At 42.1% G+C, this 18,670-nt stretch overlaps 1 protein-coding gene across 7 annotated transcripts in view; it reads left to right on the top strand.

Annotated features, from left to right (window-relative positions):
* The window catches only part of SLC25A13 (solute carrier family 25 member 13), a 183,626-nt gene extending 165,198 nt beyond the window's left edge, over positions 1–18,428 (top strand). For all 7 annotated transcript variants that reach the window (XM_078059285.1, XM_078059286.1, XM_078059287.1 and 4 more), the window contains 4 exons: positions 6,412–6,550; positions 16,713–16,871; positions 16,965–17,055; positions 17,331–18,428. In XM_078059285.1, coding sequence (XP_077915411.1) covers positions 6,412–6,550; positions 16,713–16,871; positions 16,965–17,055; positions 17,331–17,517 — 576 coding nt within the window. In that variant the 3' untranslated portion in view covers positions 17,518–18,428. The remainder of the gene's footprint in view (positions 1–6,411; positions 6,551–16,712; positions 16,872–16,964; positions 17,056–17,330) is intronic.
* The last annotated feature ends 242 nt before the right edge of the window (positions 18,429–18,670 follow it).

Raw genomic sequence — 18,670 nt, 5'->3', positions numbered from 1 at the left:
AAATGCATGTATTATACAGGAGGAAGGTAAAGATAACAAAGTACGTATATTAGAATTTCCAGGGAATAAACACTTAGAGTAAAAACAGACTGTGAACCTTGCAAATAGATACTGGGGAGGCATCAGAAGAAACAAGACAAGAAAGGAAAGGAAAATTGAAAAGGTGGGACATGTTTTATAGATTCGTGTTGTGAAGGTGACATGCTCAGAGACTACAATTCCATGTAAAAAAAACTCTGTGCCACTTTTTGGATTTCCAGCCTGTCTAAATACAAGCATCACTGATGGCAAAGCAGCATATGATAGAACAGTAGAGGACTAGAACCAACACAGGAGTGGCATTTCCTTCAAAAAAAAAACCCTTGAGTCACCAAGATGCTTTGGTTAGAAGTGCAGTGAAATTAAGGAGAATCCAGTATCCTGAAAGTCCCCGGGCTAAAGAAACTAAATAATAGGTTTTGATATTTCATATTCAAATTGAAGTAATTTCAATGTCACTGATATCAAGTCTCCAGTTGTTGGCTGGGTCATTTGGTTTTAACACCAGTGACACAATCCCATAACAGGTCTTGGCACCAGTGCTATTTCTCAGCAAGATACTGAAACACCCTGTTCAAATCCCAGGCACGTGGGCCTCACTCTCCCTTGACTGGGCAGGAGAGGTGCTGCCAGACTATGTATACAAGGGTTAACTCACTTGGGAGAAACCAAGAGGAATGCTAAAGATCAAGACCTGACATGCTGCCCATTGTTTGTAGCTCCAGGATCAAAATATACAATTATACATGCCAAATAAATTCTAAACCTATAAGGTAGGAAAGGAGGGGTGGCTCTGACTACAGGTGCCAGAAGCATTAAATAACCTCCTCAGACAAGGTGCACCACTGTTGTCTTGAATGCTGCAGGTCCCTCAGTCTGGCATTTTCCCCCATGCTAGACAATGTGCATTCACTGCAGGAGTCTCTGTTAAGCCTCCGTCTCCCAGACCTGCTGGCTCCTGGTGCCCGGCCCTGACACAGAGGTGCCTTTGTGAGTGTAATTACCTTCCCCTGTATTAGAAATACTCTGTTTCGAGCTGTGGTTGCAGGTACAGCTAGAAGAAGCAGGAATTAGCATGCAAAAAGACCTGCACTGGCCCCTGACTCCTTTATCAGCAATCATTCTTAAGGCTTGTTTTTTGTTCCTCACATTGATTGGGTAGGTGTGATACCATCCAAGACGCGGAGCTTTAAAAGAAGAAAAAAGAGACGTTGGAGATAGCAGTGTGTGTGTGTGTGTGTGTGTGTGTCAGAGAGAGAGAGAGAGAGATACAAATCCTGTTGTGTTCGTTTGACAATTTCATGCCTGACAGAGCTGCCAGAGTAAACTTGAGTGGATGATTCCAGCAACTTAAGAACTGATTAAGCTCCCTTGGGCATTTCACAGTGTCCACATCAAAAAAAGCATGAGAAGCAGAAGAAATAATTCTTTTGCCACGGCGATATTGTGGCCCGCGTCTCTGAGCCTCAGTGGCCCATGCTGACTGTAGACGATTAACCGGAGGTTGAGACCAAGCCTTGAAGTTTTCCTGGACTTCTAAAATAGAATGATGACGAGAGGCCTTAGAATGATACAGAATAGGAATGGAGCCAGAGTGGAGAATTAAACTAGATTTGAGTTTTGATTCTGGTTTATTTATATATAGGTCTCCTCTGAGATGCCTTTTATTGTTCCTGTCTGTTATTAGTGGGCCTTTTGTTAAACAGGAAATAAAAAACCAATAATTTTCCCTCTTTGGAGAAAGTGCTTTAATGAATAGTAAGAGATTAGATGATTGCATTTTGCATTTATGAATTTCCCCCAAGTGATTTTACTGTGTGTATGGAGGAAATGCAGGGCTGACCAGAGAATGTCTGAGGGCAGAGTTGCCTAGAGAACTAGTGAGAAAGACTTAAGGCAGGAAGATGTGGGGATTTTCTTATAGGGCAAGAACATTTAAAGATTTATTTTAGGCGGCACACACTTTGTAATTTATTAATTTTTTAATGGCCAAAGTAATCATTTCTGTGTTGCTGACGCAGGCTCTTGGGAGCATGGAATGTTGCCCTTGATTATAAAGTTGCCTGTTCAGAATGGCTGATCGCTTAGGAAAGATCAGACGTGGGGCAAGTAGATTTCAAGTCAGAAGGGTTCCGTGTTGTGATGTCGGACTGGAGAATGGGTACTCACCATGAAGTGAAGGATTTATCAAGGAATCTGGGAGAGAAACATTCTCACCGTTGGAACTTTAAAAGCCTTTTTCACATCCTGCTTCCCTTTTCATTGTGCTGGAGCCACAGGTCAGGTGTTGCCCGAGGCAGCCTGACAAATTGGCACCTGCCTTTGTGCCTTAGACCTGAAGAAAGGAGTGGGGGAAAAGAAGGCCGGGGGGGAAACGTAAGAAGTTTTTTTCTCCAACCTTTTGCAACATTAGCTCTCCTTGGGAATTGGGCTTTGATGCCTGGGGTGTGAGAGAGGCCGCGGCCCGCCCTGACTCCGGAGAGTGCCGGGGGAGCCAGGGACATCCACACCTCCTCCTTCCCACCATCTTGACGTTGGTAGTGTGGGTGACACCTCCTCGGGACTTGCGTGGTTTTTCCACCATTTATTCCTAAGCCAGCCCCTGGCCCCACAGGTTTTCTTTCTTCCTTGGCTTTTCCTTCTCCCTTTTCTCAGATAATCAGAAACCTGTGACCTCTTTCATGGTCCAGTCTTCCCTCTAACACGCATAAATTACTTGACGACATTGTGTGATTTCAGGTAGGAAAAATATATCTTCCTGATCCATTTTTCCTTTGGTGTTTCACAGTGCAGCTCTGCTTTTTCCTTAGATTTGTTCTTTTTTGTATGTTTGCTCGCTTGTGTTTTGATCAGCCCATTTTTTCTTCTCAGGCATCAGGAATGTTTTCAAACATCTTTTTAAGCATGTTGCACCCCTTACTAGACACGTGTTCTCACGCAGATACAGGGTTTATTGCCATGATTTCAGGACAAGGGGAGCTTTCCTTCTTGGGAAACCAGCTGCTGCTTCCCGTGGCCTTACTCTTCGGTGTCACAGAGAGGTTTCTAATTTCACATCACATCTTCCCGTGGCCTTCTGATCATCTTGAAGCCACGTAAGCATCAGAGAGGCTCAGAGCTGTCTTTCTCTCCTTTTTTAAACTTTTCGTATTCCAATACAAAATCATCAACTACTTTTCCCTTAGCTCTGTTGTATCGTTCCCAACAAATTATAGATCTTTGTTTGAAAATACTAAAAGCTTGGCTTTGGTTTCTAATATATATCTCCAAGAAATGAGTTCGTTTTCCTTGTAGGAGCCTGACAGTGTATCCCAAAGCCTCTTGTTAATCTTTTTAATTGTGCGTTGTTGTTGTTGTTTCTGTGTGACTTGGCAGAGTCAAATCAGTGTCACCAGAACATGCCTTAGGCCCAACTGACAGCCACAGATTTTGCTGAGTGTTCTCTAGCCCCTGGTTCCTGGCCCCTGGGTGCTTACTCTCTGAAATAGGCAACATTGATATAGGCAGATAGAAGAGCATGAAGAAAATCAGAACAGCATTGAGAAAGTGCAGACAGTGTGGAGCTGTATGGAATTCACTCCCTGTCTGCCCTCTAGTTAAAGAATCCTCCGTGGGAAGGGTGGTATTTGGGCTTTAAATGAATGAAGAGGTGATATTCAGGGAGTTGATGTTCCCAGCTTAGCAATCATCAAGGTAGTTGCAGGGTATACCTGGACTGATCAGATGAATGGGGCATTGAGCAGCTTTACCTGAGAGGAACCAGGCTGACCAAGGAGAGGAAAATGGGAAAGTGAAGTCATTACAAAGTTTTGAGAAGGGTGAGAATACAGGGCCTAATTCACAGGACAGCTAAGACCAAAGATGGCCGTAGACTTTTGCAAACAATAAATAGAAAGGAAATTTAGGCAAAATGGCTAAGTAATGAAGGAGATGTTAAACCATACCAGTCCCTACCTTTCCACCTCCCCCCCCCCCCCCCCCCCGCCAACAAAAAACCCACAAAACCATACACCATGAATTTAAGGAGAAGAAAAGGATAACTCAGAACCACAGAATGATGGTCTCAAGTATGGAATACTTACTAATATTACTGTTGAAGGAAATGCTCCAAAAACATTTTTGGAGTACAGTTGTAGTGGTTATCCCTGGCTGGTGAAGATTAAGCAATTTAAATTTTTAATGCTTTTCTGTATTGTCTGTGATGAGCAGTTAATATTTTATAATCAAGGGGGAGAAAACATTTTAAAGGAAAACTATTACCAGCAAAAAAATAGACTGAAGTTTGGCTCTTAGATGTGAAGATTTGGGAGAAGAGGTTAAAAGTAAAAACTAATAGATTTAGTAAAAAGCAAGATTTGTGGGAGGAAGAATTGTATCAGCCTAAAAAATTACTCCAAAGAGATCTGTTTAGAAAGCCAATAATATGGCAGTGTTTCTTTTACTATATAGAGAGTTGTGCGTGAAGAAGATTTCACTGATCTTCATTTGAATTGGTTCTTTGGCATCTAATTTGAATATCTCCTGAACAGAGTCTGCCCTGCAGTAAAGGGCTAATGGCACTTACAGGAAGGTCTGGAGGCAAATGAGGCAAAGGAAGTAAAAATAGTGAAACAGCCAGGTGAGGGTCTTGCCCGCCCACATTAACTGATCGTAAGGGAAGGACTGGATGCTGCGCATGGGTCCTGTCATTCTCCTGTACTTTTCCCCCTTGAAAAAGTGTGTGTTGGGGGGGGGACTTGAGAGTCCTTTCCTGCGTTTTGGACCTATCTCTGGTTCTGCCTCCAAGGATGTCCCCTGAGCAAGCCATTAGTGTGGCCCTTAATAAATGTGCAATTGATAGATTAATAATCATTCTGGGCATCCGTTTGTACATATATATAAAAGAAGAATTTGGGTGTGGTGGATTTTGTGGTTCTTCAGTTAGGCATTTAACAGTTTGGGGATAGACAAGTTACAGAAGTGTGGGTCGATTGGCAGTACATGATGTAGATCTGCTCCCCCCGCCCCTTTTTCTGAATATCTATACAGAATGGACAGAGGTATCTTAACACATCCATGGGCAAGTTGACTGAGGAAGAGCGAGCATGACAGAATCCAGATTCTAAGCATCTGTTCTAGTTATAGGATAGGCCAATCTAGGATGAAGTTTACTAGGATGAAACAAAGCCCTGCTTATGTTACTTACTTAAGGCAACTAATTAACTTACAGTATCCCTAGGTTAATGGCAATTTGTATTAAAAAGACTAGGGGTTTTATTACCCACAGTCTCAGTGTGAGTCAGGAGTGTAATGATGGTGTCAGAAAGCCAAAGCTATAGTAACAGATGTGTAGTGTTAGGAACTTTGACAGAATGGAGCCTAGCTTCAGGCAAAAATCCCCGAGATCCAGCATCACTCAACCTTACTAAATGTCACTGGGCTGGGCTAGATCTGTTGAATCTGGATGGAGTCGTTATTTTCTTTCAAGAATCTCTCAATTGGGTGGAAATTTTTAGGTATTAGAAATCTGTGAAAGAAATGGTATTAAATCATTAGGTGTTGAAAAGGGGTGACTTCCTTCCCATTTGGCCTGCCTAAGACACAGTATATGTCTTGTGGTTTTCATTAGAATGCTATGTTTCTGGGCACGCACCAGTTCTCAAGGTCTCCCCATGCATTATTTTGGCACCAGAAATTATTTGAAGACTTTGCTCTAGTTACTAATTGCTCTACACACAGCTCTTAAATGGGTAGGAATTATTGTAAATATTTTAAGGCTTTAGAGCAAGCATTTATCAATGTTTCATACCCTGGAGGAGAAGGGGTAAGTATGTGAATAAATTAGGGGATCCATGAACCCCTTGAAAAGGTATATAATTTTTTACGTATGTGTAATTTTTTCTGGGAAAGAGTCCAACACTTTCATCAGAGTCTCAAACAAGACAAAAAAACAAACCTCTCCCCCTGCCACCTATATAATTTGTCTACTTCCTAGTATGTAAACAGAGGAGTACCTTGGTTGTTGCTGCCCATCTTCTGAGAAGAGATACTCCCTGAAATGCCAGTGAGTGACTTGCCATCAGTAGGGATTTAAAAGGATGTTGCACGCAGAGTTCCAAAAGTGTTTAAATAGAAATCTTATCATTGGAATAAATGAGAACTATCCCCTTCTTGCTCAAACCACACAATAAGATTAGTTTTATTTTTAAAAACAGAATTCAGATTTATTACTTGCAGAATTGGGGTTATTTTTTTTCTGTTCCCCTTTCAACTTGTGAGTACAAACTTGGTCTCCTCCAGGAATATTTTGTTCTGAGGTAAGTTCCAGAAAAGCTTGATCTTCTCAATGGGATATGTGTTTCATGTGGTTTTCCTTCCTTTTCAAATGCACAGGGCGCCAAAGCATGCTTTCTGCGGGACATTCCTTTCTCGGCCATCTACTTCCCGTGCTATGCTCATGTGAAGGCTTCCTTTGCAAGTGAAGGTGGGCAGGTTAGCCCCGGAAGCCTGCTCTTGGCCGGCGCCATAGCTGGTGAGTGGCCCCCACAGAGCTCTGTTCTCCCCCGGCCCCTCCCGTGTCACTGCCCGGAAATTTTTTGCTTACAGTTCTTGAGAGGGGACTTATGAGGTGGCCGTAGATTGCTTTGAATAGATACTGAAAAGGAGAAGAAATTAATCTTCTGGCAGATTAGATTAGGCAAGCTTAATTTCTTAATTCCAGAAAAGGCTCATTAAAATATGGTGCATTTTGTGGTATTGTTAAGTAAATAAAAATTTTTAAAAAATTAATTAATTAAAAAGTTACTAAATAATAACTACTGCTTACATTCTGGACAAGCATTTATGTACTATTTCGGTTAGACGCCTTTAAGCACGAGTATTCACATTTTTAAAACCTTTCAGCTGAACCATTATCACTGTTCTGTGAAGTGAAACTATGAAACAATATAGAACTTCTAATTCATTTATTTGAGAGAGAGAGAGAGAGAGCACAAGCGGGTGTTGGGGCAGAGGGAGAGGGAGAAGCAGGCTCCCTGTGGAGCAGGGAGCCTGATGCAGGACTCGATCCCGGGACCCTGGGATCATGACCTGAGCCGAAGGCAGATGCTTTACCAACAGAGCCACCCAGGAGCCCCAGCAGTAGTTATTATTTAGGTAAAAATAACATAGTAGAATTAGGACGACTCAGCCTGAGGAGATACCTGATTCCTCATAGCTGTGTTACAGGAACAGGATATGTTAATTGAGCCCCAGAGGGAAATGACTCTTGTTTTCAGTGCTACAGTGAATATGTCAATAGAAAAAAAAAAATATACGAAGGGGGAGGTTGGCTTCTACATCCCAATGTAAATTCCCAGAGGAAATTTGATTATGGCCACAGCAGGAATCCATTCGATCTTTGATGCTTCTTGTTCAGTGACCCTAAAGGCTCAGACACTCTGGATTCGCTCTCCAGGCGGTGGCAAACATTTAATGAGTTAACAAACCCTAAGGCAGTCGTGGGATGCCTGGGTCCAAATGTTTTTGATCCAGGTGTTGTTCTCCAGAGATAGGTGGCTTGAGTCTCAGGGAACAGCCCCCTGCTCTGAGAAGTTGTTTGCTGTTTTGTGGGCCCGCCTGTAGCCTGAGGAGTCCCTGAAGGCAGGCACCAAGGAGCGCCTCTTTAATTCTTCGTTAATCCCCTTTTTTCAAAGGCAGTGATGTTGGTAAATGAGGCAGAGTTGTCCTTTCCCGGCTGCTCTGGGACCTTCATCGTAGGAGGCCACTCTGCCTCTATCAGGAAATCATGATTTTGAGACTAGACTATAGAATTCCCAGTTTTAATCCCAGTGTAGCCATTGATTAACTGTGTCCTTTTGTATGTCCTTTACATGTGCATAAATGAGTATTTTTTAAACCAAAAGGTTATAATACAGTGCATTTTGTGCATTGTACAGTATAAATTACTTCCTGGAAATGAGGTAGCCTACTGGGGAGAAGTGCCGTACCACTCGGGAGTGTGTTCCGTAGGCCAGTTACATAACCTGTCCCAAGCCTCAGCAGCTGCGGCTGTGAACGGGGACAATAACGGTACCACCTCCAGAGGGTGCCTGTGAGGACCAGGTGAGCTCGGCTGTGTGACGGCCTGCGCATCCTGCCCGGCGTACAGTCATGGTAGCCAGCATGGCACGGACTCCGAGAGTCCGTCTGCAACCTGCCCCAGAAATCAGCTGTAGAAACAGAAGATATGTGTTAGAGCTCAAAGTCTAGGACTCTCTCCAAGCCGTGTTTTCCTCCCACCACAAAAATAGCACCTTTAACTCTTCCCTTAGAGAAAGATAGCCACCTAGAAGGGCTTTCATCTCCGGGTAGGAATTTCCTAAGGAATCCATGCTACCAGGGCTGTAGAAATTACTAGAGGATTTTTTTTCTCTTTTAAGGTTTATTTTCTTCCTTCTATTATTTTTATGACTAGGAAAATACTATAGCTGATTGTAAAATATTTGGAAAGTAACTGAAAGGGTAATTAAGAAAACATTATCTCTTGTTCCACGACTGTAAGATAATCCCTATTTAACATTTCTGCTCATTCATTTCTCCTTGCGTAGTTTTTAACAGAGTTATGATCCCACTGTGGAGATGGGGTTTTCACTTACTTTCAGAGCTGAAGCACTGATAGCCAGCACGGCAAGAGGCTCATGGCATATCGCTGTGGGACCAGACTAGGCAGGTTCACATTCCAGTTCCCCCACTTAGAACTGTATGATCTGCACAGGTTCTGTAACCCCTCTCTACCTGTTTCTCCATCTGCCTATGGGGTGAAGAATAGTCGTAGTCTCATAAGACTATTATAGAGATCAGTAGATGTAAGTTAATAAATGTGAAGATCCAAGAAAGTGCCTGGCATATAATATTTTTAAATGTTAGATAATAATATTATATGTCTTTTAAAACTTTATAAACCTAGTTTTTAACTGCTGCATATTTACCTAACCTTCAATCTTAGATACCTAAATTTTTTTGAAAAAAATTTAAATACATTATTTCGTAAAAACAAAAAAACCCACATATTTTTTGCTTAAAGGCTTTTCCCCTCTTCTGGGACATTTTCCTTAGACAAATCAATTCTCTAAAGTGAGTTTGCTGGTAAAACGTATGACTTGTTTTTAATGCATTACCACATTATTCTTGGAAGTTGTAACTGGAACATGCTGCAATTTTAGCCCTGTGGCCATCCCAGTATCTTTCAGAGTTGTGTTTCAGATACCTTCTCTATTTGTTGTCTATGGCTGCATAACGGATTACCCCAAAACTGACCAGCTGGAAACTGCAAGCACTGATCCTCTCATAGTCTCTGTGGACTGCGAGCGGCTTATCTGAGTGCCTCTAGCTCCCCGTGTGTCATGTGGTTGCAGGCAAGGTGTCAGCCGGAGGCTCGACTGAAGGTGGAGGATTCACTTTCAAGGTGGCTCAGTCACATGGCCATTGGCAAAGAGGCCTCAGTTTCTTGCCACGCGGCCTCACTGTTGGTCACCTTGGATGTTCTTGTGACATGGTAGCTGACTTCCCCCAGAGCCAGGTCAGAGAGTGATGAAGAGACGGGGGAGAAGGGTGGGTGGAAAAAGACAGGGGAAGAAAGCAAAGAGGTAGGCTGCCGTGTCTTGCGTGACCAAGCCTTGGAAGTCACACTCCTTCATTTCCACATCATCCTGTTGGTTACATCCATCAGCCCTGTGTAACGTACAGGGAGACTGAACAGAGGCAGAGGTGTGCATACAGGAGGTAAGTCACTGAGAGTCATTTGGGAGCTGGCTGCCATGCTTTATTTTCATTTTATTGTCCATCTTCTCCTTCCCTGTAGGACAGGAAACTACAAGACAGATTGTCTTTGGTTTTGTTCTTCAAAGAACAGAGTAGCCTCAAAGCTTGATCATCTTGCATATTCCTCAAATCTGTATAAACTCTATCAGGAGAACTAAGCTACTTTCTCAATTTAATTACAGATAGCAGAAGCCAGTGGCAGACGTCATAACTAGCATTCTCGTTGAAGTTAGGGATAAGACAAGGCTGTGTCTATCATCCTTGTTTTTCAGGCTTATTTTGGAGGTTCAGTCAATGTGGTAAAATAAAGAAAAAGAAGTGAGAGATATAAATTTTAGGAAGGAATATATGAACCTATCATTATTTGCAAGTGGTTATTTAGCTTAATCCAAATAAAAATGCCTAAAAATGCATCAGAATTAATAAGTAATGTATTTTGTTACAGGATGAACATAAAATCTATATATAGTGATAAGCAGGTAAGTGATGTTAGAGGGGGAAGCAGGGCAACCAGCTAGCTGCTCAGGGTCGAACCTTGCCCGGCAGGCTCAGCCAGATGGGGGAATTCAGTGTGGAGAAGGGCAGAAAGACTTCTGTGTAGACACGTGTTGTGTCCAGTGCAACACTAGGGCGCCTGGGTGGCTCAGTCGTTAAGCGTCTGCCTTCGGCTCAGGTCATGATCCCAGAGTCCTGGGATCGAGTCCCACATCGGGCTCCCTGCTCGGCGGGAAGCCTGCTTCTCCCTCTCCCACTCCCCCTGCTTGTGTTCCTGCTCTTGCTCTCTCTCTCTCTGTCAAATAAATAAATAAAATCTTTAAAAAAAAAAAAAAAAGAAGGGCAGGAGCACAGAAATGCCCACGTGTGGGCTGTTGGATGGAAGATGGGGCGGGCCCCCACATTCCCTCTGTGGATGCCAGTGAGAGCAGAGCCATTTCCTAGGGAGAAGACACACTGGCGGAGTAGGCCCAGAACCCCAGAAAGTAGGGCCGGAGAGAGCTGTGTCATTAAGAGAAGGGAGAAAAGCTTATCTCAAAATAAGCACAATGAATAGCAGCTGACCACTAACTTTATTATTATAATACAGAAATGTCTCCTTACTATTTTTGTGTATTTTTATATAAATTATAATTTTAGATTTAAGTTGCTCTCCTACATAGAGTACATACAATTTTTGTTGAACAATTGTATTATAAATAAGATGGATCTGGGATTACATTAATATGATCATGCTTTCTATATTTTGATAGTAATTTGTTATTCAGTAAGTCCTATCTTTTTCTAAAAATTCTATTTGACCTGAAGTTAGATTATACTTTAGCAGTATTTTCACAGAGGTGGTTGTTGAGATCTCAAAACCTAGAGAATACTGATTTTTTTTTTTTTTTAGATTTATGTATCTGGTTGTAAACTGGGACTATCTTTAAATTACTGGGAACATCTCCAGTATTTCACAGGGTAGAGTAAGCCTAACTGATACTTGAATTTATGTTCATTGACCGACATGCCTTCGTGTGTCAGAAGGTGAGAGCTGAAGCAGGGAGCCTGAAATTAAGAAACTAAGTTTTAATTCCCTGTGATGAACGTGTAGCTTTTTGATGCACGAAGGGCGTTTCAGTATGGCTTATGGATAATCTCAAATAAAGCATATCTAGTACTTTTCAATTTTTAGAGCTTCGTCATACCACGTGATTTTAATTGTCACGATGAGATAAAGAATAAGTCAACTTAGACTGTTACAATTCGGGAGTATCTTTCAAAGCTGTTCAGTACACAGACATGGAATTACTAAATATGTGGGACTGTCAGGACGCTTTTGCAAACATATTAAAAGGATTAAGTTAGGAGAGAAGTAGTATTGACACAAATTTGTTAAATGATGTGGACATAAAGTTAAGATAACTTAAAATAAGCAATTCTTAGATCCTTAAAAAAAAAAAAAGTAATGGGAGATTGAATCAAAGTGATAGACCGAGCATATTCATCCATCTCTCCTCTTGTCCCAAATACCTGAAAATGTCAGAAAATACATTTTTTTATATTCAGTTAGCCAACATATAGTACATCATTAGTTTCTGATGTAGTGTTCAATGATTCATTAGTTACGTATAACCCCAGTGCTCATCACAGAACGTGCCCTCCTCTGAAAATACATTTTTTAAAACTCCTGTTGTCACTAGAAAATGTTAGCTCCAGCCCTCAGAAGGCAGGAAACAGAAGCATGCTGAGTCTGAAACTGGACTGGAGGGTGCCACAACCCAGGACGCTGGCGGGAGAAACTGCTCTTAATTTAAGAACAGAACAGGGGAATTTTAAGTTCTGAGTGAGTAATAGACTACCGAGAGTAGGGGAGGCCTGAAGGCAAATCTGTAACAGGAGTTAAAGAGCTGCCTTCAAGGCAGGAAGGTGGGGCTTTGTCCTCCCTGCTCCTTTTTGTCTGGAGCTTCAGGCAACACTTAAATCCAGACCATGAAAGCCCAGAGCTGTTTCCCAAAGAGAGGCATCGCCTTCCTGGAGAGGGCAATGTAAGGAACTGAAGGAAAGTAGGGTAAGGCTTAAGGTTCCAGATCTTCACCCCAGATGGCAAAAATAAAGAAAGAAGAAAATGAATGGTAGCTCTTCCCAAGAGGGATATAAAATAATTTCTTCTACTTCCAGAGTGAAGCACTCCATATTCCAGCAACTTGGAAGGTCCCAACCCTGCCAGGCCACCTTACTACCTTGTACCTAGTTTACAGGCCTCCCCCATCCCACAAAGCCCATTGCTGGCCCTCCCACTCAGGAAGAAACTGACCTTGGGGGTGGTAGAAACCAGTGCTACACTAATCAGTCTGTTCTTTGAACTTGAATATCAAAAGATAGCCAGAGGTCCCTCAGACGAGGAGCAACAAGAGAAGTAAACAGAGGAATTTCAGGGAAAACAGGCAATTCAAAGAAAAAAAGAACTTTTAAGAACTGTCGTTAGGATCTGCAGGGAGATTTGAGAAGAACAATCTTACTTTTCAATGTTTTTTATTTTATTTTTTATGTTGTTATTTTTTTAAGAGGGGTGTGAGAGAGAATCCAAAGCAGGCCCCACACCCAGCACAGAGCCTGATGCAGGACTCGATCTCACGACCCCGAGATTATGAACTGAACCAAAATCAAGAGTCAGGCACTTAACTGAGTCACCGAGGCACCCGTTGAGAGGAACACTCTTAAGGAAGCTTTCTTGGAAGTTAATAAAGGGATCACCAAAATTAAAAACCCATAAATGGTGTGAATGATAGAACCATTCCAATCCATATCCAATATGTTCAAAGAGCAAATTACATCTGGAAAATAAAGTCATGGGAAAACAAGAATTAAAATATGGAGCAAAAGTACAGAGATAAAAAAGGAAGAGCAAATGCAAGAGACGTGTAGGATTAGTCCAGGAAGTCTAACATCTATTTAATAGGAGTTCCTTGGAGAGAAGTCATAGGAAAGCAGACTCAAAACAAATCAATAATAAAAGTTGACTCATCTTTTCATCTGCAGTCCTAGCTGCCTTCAAAATGCCAAGAAGAGGATGTCTGGAACCTCGATGGCATTCCCAGGCACACCAGCATTCAGGAGGGAGGGCAAATCTCAAGTTCTTTTTCTCCCATAACTCAAAGGATACGCCTTACAGACATTGTTGAAGCAAAGTGAAAAGTGAATTTTAGAAAGAAGAAAATATGGGATGTATGAAACAGAGAAAATAAAAGTTAAACCTTTTAGGTAGAGTTAAATACCTGGTGACTTTAGTATATGTATTTTTATGTAAGAAGGGCTTGTTGGCGAGGGCTGCAAATACTAATTTATTATACGTACTGTAAATATTGTGCTTATGTGATAAAAATGTATATAATATTTAAGTTAGGAAAGGATGAAGATGAAAAGGGAAACACCTAGAAGCAGAGAAAATAAAAACCACAAGATAGGATAGCAGAAATAAGTCTAATAACCACAATTATAGCCACAATTGAATGGATTCAATGCCCCTAGTAAAAACAAATGCCTATTTTAGACAAGTTGTGAAAGGAAATCTAGTCATCTGAAGTTTGAGAAAACAGTGACCTAGAACAACTGAAAGAGAACGGATTGAAAAATATGTATTAGGCAAATACCAACAGTAAGCAAGTTTAGCAATATTAATGTCAGACTAAATGGAATTCAGGGTTTAAAAATAGCGCTCCAAAGCACAGAGGCATATTTGACGCTTACAAAAGATAAAATTCACTGAGAAAATAGTGCCACCCTAAATAAAGAGATAAACTGAGGCAAGCTGAAATGAGCAGGAGTTGAGTTTATTCGGAACTAGTGGAGAAACCGCGAGCCATTAACAAGCTGCAGGCGAGTCTGTGGGCAAGGAGCACGAGATGGGGGGTCCAGGCGGCATCCAAGCGGTAAACTCATGGCTTGAGGATGGGGAGACGTTGCTTGCTGGATGTGCACTGGTCAGGAGATAAATCTCAGTCTTCTGCAAATCGAGCGTTTATGGAAAATCAGTCTGTTGGTTCTCAAGTTCCGTTCTTCTGAGGGAGCGTGCGTGAGAACGTCCATCTCATACCCTCTGGTTCCATTTCAAACCGAAATCCTTTCACGGTATATTGCCATCAGCCACTATGTATTATCAACATACTGTTGTTTTATAAAACCTCAACTTAACAGTAGGATAAGAACATGATATTTTTCTCATTCCAAATCTTGACACTTCTCTTAGAAGCTGATCCATCAAGTAGATATTATAGATAAGGGTGCAGAGGGAATTAGTGAAACTCTTAACCTTGATCCAAAATAGATATTAACTTTGTATTACATAAACAGAGAAGCACATTCTTTACAAATGCTAATGGGATATTTGTGAGAATTGCAGATTTCTTGCCCCAAAGTTGTATTTTGCTGGTTGTACTTTCTTTTTGTTGTAAATGAACTTCTGCTCTCTAGGTTCTGGGCCCCCTTTTAAAGGGTTATAATTTTATACTGGGCTGGGGAGCACCCCAAATGGTTCTTGTCACAGAGGTCGGTAGCCGCAAGGTCTCATTATTTGTCTCATCACTGAAGCATGGGCCAGGCTGCTGTTGAGGAACCTGGAAGAAGCCTCTCTGTTTCCTAGCCATCTCTTGCGCCCCCATCTTTGGGAATAGAGAAAGCGAGACCTCTTGATCGGTGTTGTCTTAGCCTTTTGGAAGCCAGGAGAGACGAGGCAAATTGACTAAGTCTTTGCCAACCCTGGCCCCCAAAAATCAACAGATTTCTGGCGGCCAAGCTCTTTTTAGTAGATACTGCGTTCCTGGCCTTGCGCTGGAGCAGCCTCAGACTGTTCTCCAGGGTTTTAGCCAGTCTTACACCAGAAGCCCTCCATCCACACACAGACCCGCAGTTACTGGAGGAGACTTTTTACCCATGTTATTGCCTGTGTGTCTCCCGCTGTCCCTCGGACATGCCTGCTCACTGTCGCAAGGAGGGTTTTACTACGTGCCTAAAGCAGACAGCCTTGCTAAACTCTTTCTAAACCAGGAAGTAAAATGTAATGGGTGGTATGAACACAGTGGGTTTCTAAGCATTTTTCATGTTTCCTTCCATTATGTTGGAGGATAAATTCCTGGCTCAAAGTTAAAATAATTCCTCCAAGTTAATAGGAAATTCAGTATGACTTATCCAGTGAAGCATTGGATATAAAGTGAGCTTTGTCACATGCAAAAAATGTGATATATTTTATAAAAAACAGTTACTTCAGATGAGTGTTTGTGAGGAGCTCAGTAAAGATGGAAGAGGAAGAGATGCAACTTAGTAATATAATGCAAACGTGTACAGTGCAGATTTCCCCAGGCACGCGTGCGTGTACACACACACACATACACACACACACACTGTAACTTTAAAGCTGTCTGTTAGAAGGATGAGATGTACTTGTGAGCCAGACCACGTTGGTTTGGACAGAAATTCTTACAGAATTATTAAGCCTTAAAAAAAGCAAAGGAGATTTATGCATCTGCATTTGACCAATTTGGTTTGGAATCGGTTCATAATGGAAAAGTAATAAAACCATAAGAGACAGTGTCTTCTGAGTACAGTCTCGCTTTTAAAAAATCTAAACATGGGCTGCCCCATTTTGGATAAAATGACTGTAGAAAAATTTCCCATTGGTAATTTTGGGAGGGTTTTGTTGCTGTTGTTGTTCCTTTTTCATTGATTATCAGCCAGTACAAATTTTCAGCTTTCTGTCAAATATTTTTTCTGGAGATGTCAGTTTTAGGAAAAAGGAATCCTGAAGTATTATCTGTGGGAGTCTCCATCTCTGGTCACCACCACCCCCACCCCCCCTGCATGCACACACACACACACAGTGTTTGCTTAGCCCTCAGTAAAGGCTTTTTCTGGTGTACCTGGAGAGGTTAGGCTTTGGTGGGTAGGGGGTGGTTGAATGTGTGTGAGAAGTGAGAAGGCACCTCGTGGGACTGCCAGCAGCCACAGAAAAGCGTGAAGAGGAAACGCATAACAAACTTCACCTCTGAAAATCGGACCTAATAACTTTGCAAGTTTCTGATTTAGATGGGAAAAAGAAAAAAGAAAAAAAAAAAGCTTTCTCCGTTTGTTGCGCTTGAAGTAGCGTTATTGATAAATAATTCCTTAAAACCATTAAGGAATACAGTCCTACACTGAAGGAGTTGGGTGCTTGGGGGGCGGGGGAGGGAGGAACGTCTGCACAGCCTCCATCACTGCAGACAGGGTAGTCACGGCTGTACCTCCCAGAGAGGACGGCAGAAGAGGCATTTGATTTCTTCAGACTCTTAACTTTCTTTCCACGGCCAGCAGTTGCAGTGGAAAGCACAGTTATTTTTATATAGCGCAGATGTGACCAGACTGTGATGGCGGCGCCTCTCCTGCAGGTATGCCCGCGGCATCCTTAGTGACCCCTGCCGATGTTATCAAGACGCGATTACAGGTGGCCGCCCGGGCTGGCCAGACCACTTACAGCGGAGTGATGGACTGCTTCAGGAAAATACTGCGGGAAGAAGGCCCCAAAGCTCTGTGGAAAGGAGCTGGTGGTAGGGAAATAATTTGTTCTTAACTAAACCTTTCAGATCGGGTAAATTTTTTAAAAACCTGATTATAGCTGTTGTTTCCCCATTTCTTCAAAGCTCGTGTGTTTCGATCCTCCCCCCAGTTTGGTGTAACTTTGCTGATGTATGAATTGCTACAGCGATGGTTCTACGTTGACTTTGGAGGCGTGTAAGTATCCCGCTAAATCCGCAGCCCGGTCGCCGCCCCTCCTGTACTCAGTCGCTCTTAGGAAGGGTACGTCACTCTAATTCCGCTGATGAAACAGACAAGATGCAGGAAAATACGGAAATCATGTAACCAGACTCATTCCCAAGGGGAACATACAACCAACTAGAATTCCACAACTCCTTTATCTGATGCGAATTTCCACAAACTCTGAATGTTATTTTTACCAAGGTAAAAAATGATAAAACAGATTCTCGCCCAATTTTCTCTTCTTTTAGGAAACCCATGGGATCAGAGCCAGTTCCTAAATCCAGGATCATACTGCCTGCTCCCAATCCTGATCACGTTGGAGGCTACAGACTGGCAGTTGCGACATTTGCAGGGATTGAAAACAAATTTGGACTTTACCTACCTGTCTTCAAGCCGCCGGCTTCTACCTCAGCGGTGATCAGCGCAGGCCCGTAGGAGGAGCCCGCTGGGGGTGGAGAGTGCCTTGTCTCCCATGGAAACAGTGTTCCTCCTTTCACTTCCATCTCTTGTTTAAATTCAAGTGGAGGCTTTTTATAAGGTGAAATCATTCATTTTCTGTGTGTTTTCTTAACCGGATCATTGTGAAATTATTCATAATTATTCTTTGGGCCTCTGCTCACGAACCTGTATGTGTATCTGACATTTACTGGGATTTGGTCAACACTAACATGTTTGGGGAGAGGAACAAGTCTGAATTGAAGTTAGAGCTACTCTCCTTGGATTAGGATTATAGTCCCAAAGAGATTACTGAAAGGCAATCATGGTGCTCAGAGCAAAGTGTTTCATGCATATTTCAACTGGTAGGAAACTGGGTGCATATTTATCACTATAAAAAACACTGGAAGAAATGAAAAAAATGATCAGAAATAGCCAGCCTGGCTTCAGATTTTAAACATGTACTAATTCTCTTTCTGGATTATATTATGAAGCTTTTATATGAAACCTTTTTTTTTTTTTTTTGGTAATGAAAACCACATTGAGGATGTTTCATAATCATACTGTTAGTGGTACCAAAACTCTTAGAGAGAAGTCCTTGTATTTTCGGGAAGTACTTTAGGTATTATATCCCGTAGACAGAGAACCCGGGAGCTGCAGCACCTCTCCAGGATGTGCTAATTTTGGATCACGGCTCATCTGATGACACGTGCCCCCAGCACTGGCGCCTGCCTCCGTGCCCTCCCGGCCCTCCCGTCGTCGGCACCTATCGCTTTTAAAGTCCCATTCATTTTGAATCATGTGAGACAAATATATTCTAATACACGTTTTTATTTAATTTGTGGTGCCTTGCATAATGGTCAGAAGGCTCAAGTGTTTGTGAAGGAGGAAATAAACTATTTTTAAAGCTATTGAATTGTTTGCTCTCGTGTATGTCAGGTGGTGAATGACTACAATAATTGTCATTATTGGACTCTGTATGTTTCATTTTCAGGGTGCTTTTATCCCTATTGGCATGGTTATATCCTCCTGGCCCTTCAAGGTCATGTGTACCCTGATTTTCAGTGTGTCGACATTCAGAGTGAGTAAAAGCAATGACATTTAACCCTAGATAAGCAAGGAGCCCAGCGCATGGACAGTTTTCCTGTAGTCA

Source organism: Halichoerus grypus, chromosome 12 (genome assembly GCF_964656455.1).
Source record: "Halichoerus grypus chromosome 12, mHalGry1.hap1.1, whole genome shotgun sequence".
Lineage (NCBI taxonomy): Eukaryota > Metazoa > Chordata > Mammalia > Carnivora > Phocidae > Halichoerus > Halichoerus grypus.
Note: the sequence above shows the minus strand (reverse complement) of the source record. Positions and strands in the feature narration are given on the sequence as shown.